We start from the raw sequence: 6,555 nt of genomic DNA, 5'->3' as shown, positions 1-6,555 counted from the left end.
CCTGGCTCAACCCCCCTGCCAGAAAGAGCCCTGTGCTGCCCCTGGCCCCAGCCTGCAGGAGCAGCAATCCGCCCTTGTCCCATGCACAGATCCGGGGTACATGCAGTGTATGCAGTGGCGGGGGCTGCACCCTCGTGTCCCCCAGACAAGCTGTGGCTCCATCCTGCACCCACTTGCCCAAGCTGGGCAGCATGGGTGCGGGATCCCTGCCCCAGCCCCATTCCCTCCCTCACTGCAGGAGCCTCGATATGCCCTCCCAATGCCCCTGCCCCACCCCACAACAGACTTACCAGCCAAACCCTGCTCCCCAAGCTGCCGGACTGCACATCAGCAATTGGATTGGTATCAGCCCATACAGCTCGTTAATAATCAGCCATCGGTATAGGCCCATAAAATCTTTATCAGTGCACCCCTAGTGGTAGATCATGCTGTAGACTGAAAGGAAAGGTCATGTCTACGGGGTCCCCTTAGAAGCTTTCCTTGCTCTCTGCTGAGCCACTACCAGTAGTTCTATGCTGCTGCAGCAACTGCAGTGACGATGCTGAGTGGCTGCTCCACAATCAAGGCCATGAATCCATGCTTCACCAGTTGCGCAGACAGCTTCCTTGGCCCTTTAGCACTCCCCCGACATGGGGAAAGGAGACACTATTGCCTGGGCCAGGTCCACAGAATTCTGCTGCTGTGGTGATACAGTTGCTTTCCAGAACTTTTCTTGTTCTGGGAATGAGCTATCTGGAAACCCTACCTCTGGCTCTCTGCTGAACAAGTTAAGATCTCTGTGCATCTACCGTACTGGGGTCGGCAGGGGGGAGATGCAGCAGACACAGTGTCTCTCTCCCTCTCTCCTTAGTTTTCTCCAAAATGCTGCACACCCTGCATGGATAACTAGGAAGGAATAGAAAGTCACAGTGATTACTAGAGAGAGAGAAGATAAGGCAGAATGGCACCTTAGAATCTAACTGGCTGGAAAAAGAGAAAATCCCCTTTTGCCAACAAAGGAAGACCATGAGATGCTGCAGATTTTTACCCGCCTTTCCCCTGCTTTCTATAACTCTGCTTTACAAGACAAGCAGAGGTGATATGCAGGTGAAAACAGACAAAAACCTGAAAGTTCTGAAGCTACAGATCTGGCCTGTCTTCAGTTCTCCACAAGAACAGGTTCCCAGCGTCACAAATCTATAGACCACATTATGAATAGGAATGAATAGTCGGTGACTGCTAAGGGGGGCGGGGGTGGAGTTTCAGGTAAAAAACAAAACCTTTCTTCAAACTCTTTCATATCTATTCAGATCTTAAATCCATACTGTATTTTCCTTATTGTCAGATCCCCTAATGTTCCCCCTCCCCACCATTTCATAATTCTTTAGCTCAGGGGTGGCCAATCTGCAGCACTAGTACTACAAATGGCACAGGCAGCCTGTGTGTGTGGCATAGCAGCAGATAGGGCAGGAAGCAGAAGGCAGAGCAGCAGACTGGGCAGGGGAAGGGGTTGGGAGTGGCATGTGGGGAGGGTGTGGCACTAAGTTGTGGCACACCTGCCAAAAAGGTTGGCCTCTACTGCTCTAGCTCACAAACCCCTAACAATTTATCCAGTGCAGTTATACATTGTGAACAGAACTGTTTAGCACTCTTAAAACGGGAAACCCAGACACAGCTCAAAATAAGCAGCCCAAGAGATACAGGAAATAATGTATTATTCATTTTCATGTTAAACTAGAGACTGCCAGTTCTGAATATAACTGAAGCAGTTGCAGCTTTTCTAATTAAAAAAAATAATTAAACCATTCTACTAATTTTTGCCCAGCAGATTTACTGGCTAAAGGGGAATAAAAATATTTAATGAAGTCTGAATTGGATTTTGAGTCTTAAATACCTAAGTAGCTTTCTGCCTAGGTTGTACATGACAACGAAACTGTACCATTACAAATACAAGTTGGTTCTCCAAACACACACAATGAACTATGGCTATGACTTTCTTTAGATACTTTGAATTGTCTTGAAATTAAGATTGAAAAAAATATCAGAAGTTTGGAAAACTGAAAATACTTTAAAGCCTTTATGGAAAAAACACCTTAAATTTGTATTCAGTGGCACAAATATTGCAGTCTAAAAAATTGTGGTTCCAAAAGATAAATATGTTGGTGGTTGTAAAACTTTAGTAATCTGCAGCAAAAAACTTCCTGGTCTTCCTAGCAGAACAATTTAAGTTTAAAGCCTTACATCTATTTATAGAACTTGGGCACATGTCACTACAATAGTTGATTGTGCTGTGCAGCTGTTTTGTATATCTAGAAGGGCAGGAAAGAACAGACTGCACTTTGATCTTTCCCTTTTTTGGAGATTTAGAACAACAACAAAAATTGCCAGTAGGAAGGCAGACAGTATTTTTGGATGGCAAGCGTACCAGTTTCAAAAGCTGTGGTCTTATATTCATAAGACACTGGGAGATTATTTTTAGCAACCCTGTAAATGAGAATTTGGAATTTGGAAATGGACAAACTATTACACCTGTCACAAAAATAGAGTTACACTGAATCTTCCATTTAAGTGATGCACATATAAAAGACTACCACACTAGATGGCCCATTCGAACTGAATACCACTATTTTGTAAAGCTACATGGATCATGTCTCAGGAAATGAAAATCAAATATTTGTTCAAGAAAGCCTTTACAAGATAAGACATAACCATGTACAATCATTAAAACCTGTCAGTTTTTAAGCTATAAAATACACTTAAAATGCACAAAACAGGCTTTTTGTATTAGTAAAAAAATAATAGAAACATGATTTACAGAAATCAGATCACAGTTCACAAAACTGCAAAGTATATATACATGGTTATACAAAGTACATTTTCCAGGCATAAATCTGAAACCTGTACTTTCCAAAAAGTTCTTCCAAAACTTCTGGCTTGGAACAATGTCTGTTAAGGCAGAAACTCTTGTCAAACTAGTAGATAACAGGTTGCTTTGATTATGCATCCTTAAATTTTGTAGCTCTAACCTCTATACTAATCAGGTATTTTATGAGACAAATAAACTATCATAAGGGATTAAGATAACCTTACAACATACTCATTATTATTCAACTGTATTGAGTTTTTGGACTTTTTGTGTTAAACTCAGTTTCAAATCTTCAGAGTTCTGAATGATGAGGAGGGAGTTAAAAGCAAAACAGTTTAAGACAAGGAAAAGGAAAATTTGCGCTGGTGGTAATTCACTGGCAGCCGCCTTGGAAAAGGTCAACCCATTGGAATTTTCATCAGAAAAAGCTACTCCAGTGCTACAGCTTAAATGTCAGAAGGTACACAGAAAATGATAGCCAACAATTTTATCTTCTCTCAATTATTACATGCTTGCCTATGTAAAAATGAGATTGGATTAGCAGAGAAAGCTTTAAAATTAAATCTACTAGTTCAAATTTTATTCACGTACCACCTTACAGTCCACCACCAGCTCTCTGCAAGATAGTCGTGACTAAGAAGATACAAACCTCCAAGGCCACTAATCAAAACTGATAAGTCAAATGGTTAATAAAAAAGTCAGAAAGATGTTTTTCCCAAAAGCTGGTGACCAAGTAAAATTTGTAACATCTGCTGCATACTTCTACAATAACTTAGCCAAAGTGATACTCTAAAAATCCCTTCTAGTGATATACATATCCATTTTAGCAAATTGGAAAACATGTTTTAACCCCTTTAGTAAGGAGAGGAGCAAATTGTATGTTATGCCAAAAATCTTCAGGTGACAACAGAAAATGTGGGGGTTTTATCACCTTTTCAGGTAGCATAGCATATAAAGAAAAGAGTCATGAAATTATCCATCTAGTTGGATGCTGTTGCATGTTATTATACGTAATCTTCAATTTTAAAGAAAGTAAAAGTCAGGGTGAGCAAATGACAATTTTATAGTGCTCATTATCATCATATCTGACCATCTGGAGGAAGTTACTGCTGTCAAGAAACCTACTCTGATGGTTAGAAATTAAATAAGTCTACACTAAGCATCTGTAAAGACTTGGAAGTTCTTCCTTTATACCCCACAAAAAACATTTTCTAATCTGCTGGTTATCTGATTCACACCTTACAGAAATATATACTTTACAGAATCTGAGACGACTTTGAATTTAAGATGACCCCCCTGCCCCAATAATTAGATTCTAGATATGGAAAATGTATTAATTTGTTTAATAATTTTTTATGTCTAGAATGTTATTATTGGCAGGTCACCTTAAATATGCTCCCCACTACCACTGCTATGGGAAAGCAATGGCAGGGAGGCAAGCAGCAAACAAGGAGTCACCAGCCTGATTCCAATACCTTGTTCCTCCCCTACATTTTCCATGTGCTGCCACTTGCTCCCCCCACCCCCCACACTGCTGTCTGCCCTCTCAGTACCTGCCTCCCCACCGTCACTTACGCTCAGTCACAGTTCCACCCCGCTCGAACCAAAGGCTTGGAGTACATGGTGGCTCAGGCTCCACCTGGCCAGGCAGCAGCAATTGCAACAGCCCCAGCCCCAGCCCCAGGCAAGAGCTGCTGCAGCTAGGCCAAACAGGGGCTGGAGCCACCCTGTGCTTCATATCCCAGGCCAGAGCAAGGCTCGAGTAATAGGCAGAGCTGGAGCCATCACTGAGGGTAACTGTTGGTGTGGGGTGGAGCATAGTGGGGCAGTGGCTGTAGCTCCAACTCTGGGGCCAGCGGTGCAGCAGCTGCCTGTCCCCTACCTTGTACTTGAATCCAAGATGATGGGCTCCCCCCCTCAATATTGAATGGCGGGGGGACCTCATCTTGGATTTGAGTAAATATGGTACATGTTAAAATAGATTATTAAATTACTTAAGTAATGCATAGTTCTGGGCAGCTACCTGGACCTAAGTCTACAAGTACATTTAAAAAATGACCAGCAAATGACCAGGATAGAAGTGTTGAATTAAATACTGTGGGTATTAAGTTGGCACCCACAGTGAGTCAGGTTCTTTCCACACTCACAGAATCTATTCCCTGCTTCCAAGATCTTTTCTAGACTATGAAGTAAAAGGTGTGACATTACCTTGTGGACTTCCTGACACATTCTAAACATGCTAAACTGGTTCAGCTAAAACCTAGGAGGAGTCTGGGCTTTAACTCAACCATTTAGTTAGCTGTGCCTTATGTACACTTTTTAAATGTCTGTATGTTACCTAGTATCATATCTTTAAATCGTAGTCACAGAAACACAGAAAAAGTAGGGCTGAAAAGGTCCTCAGGAGGCAATCTAGTTCAACCCCCTGCCCAAGGTAGAATCATCACGATCTAAGACATTCTAGACAGAATGTTAGTCTAACCCAGCAGTCAGCCACTTATGGCCCACTCGCTAGATCCAGCCTGCAGAGCTTTTTGATCTGGACTACAGATGTGCAGCTTTAGCAGCAGTTGCTTTCTCATGCCACTGCAGGGAAAAGTGCTGACTGTGGGCACTCTCCCCATGCTGCCATGGGGAAAAGTGTTGGCAGCAATTGGGTCCTAGCACCTGCTCACCTGCCTGTGACCCAAACTGGGTCACTTTGGCACACACCTTAAAAAGGACACCAACTGCTGGTCTAACCTATTTTTAAAAACTTCATGAACAACCCTCTTGTACAAATACCAGGACAAGGGTACTGTCAATGGCCTACCATTGCAAGGACAGGAAGTAGTTGTTAAGTATGCTCAAGAAATCCAAGAAAGAGGACCATATCCCCTGCTACAGAGAAAGGAAACCTGGTCAATCGCTCTCCCCCAACACACACACACAGCAAGAGGCAGGGCCAGTCTAACCATAAATGTGGCAATCAGTCTGACTCTGAGTGCAGGAGCAAGACCCTCTACCCAGAAACCTCCCAGGCCAGGTTTTTTAAGTCCCAGCAGAAGCATCAACAAACCCCAGTCAAACCACCCAGCCTTGGCTAACACCCAATTCTTCTGAAGAAGGTACAACAAGAAACAAACTGTGACACCATAGCAACAGGAAGGGGGAAAATTCCTTCCTGGGCAGCTAAATTCAGAAGTATGGGATTAACCATACACCCTCCACTCCACACTGCAACCTGGGGACCACAAACACTACTCCATGTATTAAACACATTATTAGACCAACTAAAAAATTGCCCCCCAAAAATCTTTAAAATGATCTTTTTCTGCAGAAAAAGAAAATTTGTTTTGTGATGTCTTAGTTGGTCTAATAAAAGGTATCATCTCTGAACCAAGAGTTCTAGAGTTTTGCATTACTCTAGGTATCATATATCCTCACTGGATCCAGAACTGCCTTTTCTATCCTCCTATCCCCTCCACAAACTTATCCCAGCTACTTTAATTTTTTTTTCACAACAAAGCTGGTTGCGGTGCTCTGCATCATTCTCTTTCATTCTGAAGACAAGGTCAAAGAATTCACAGGAGCCTCAATCTTGCTCAGGTACTACTGCATTATGAAAAACAAGTAGGGATTCATAGATTCATAGATGTTAGGGTCGGAAGGGACCTCAATAGATCATCGAGTCCGACCCCCTGCATAGGCAGGGCAAGGGGGTTTGGCTT

At 42.7% G+C, this 6,555-nt stretch overlaps 1 protein-coding gene across 1 annotated transcript in view; it reads right to left on the bottom strand.

The window, feature by feature from the left end:
* Positions 1 to 760: 760 nt before the first annotated feature.
* Positions 761 to 6,555, bottom strand: part of ADCY9 (adenylate cyclase 9) — a 70,691-nt gene continuing 64,896 nt past the window's right edge. Inside the window, exon 2 of the mRNA XM_025192851.1 lies at positions 761 to 885. Coding sequence (XP_025048636.1) covers positions 785 to 885 — 101 coding nt within the window. The 3' untranslated portion in view covers positions 761 to 784. The remainder of the gene's footprint in view (positions 886 to 6,555) is intronic.

This window comes from Alligator sinensis, unplaced genomic scaffold (genome assembly GCF_000455745.1).
Source record: "Alligator sinensis unplaced genomic scaffold, ASM45574v1 scaffold1406_1, whole genome shotgun sequence".
NCBI lineage: Eukaryota > Metazoa > Chordata > Crocodylia > Alligatoridae > Alligator > Alligator sinensis.
The sequence above is the reverse complement of the archived record's forward strand: the minus strand, read 5'-3'. Positions and strand labels throughout refer to the sequence as shown.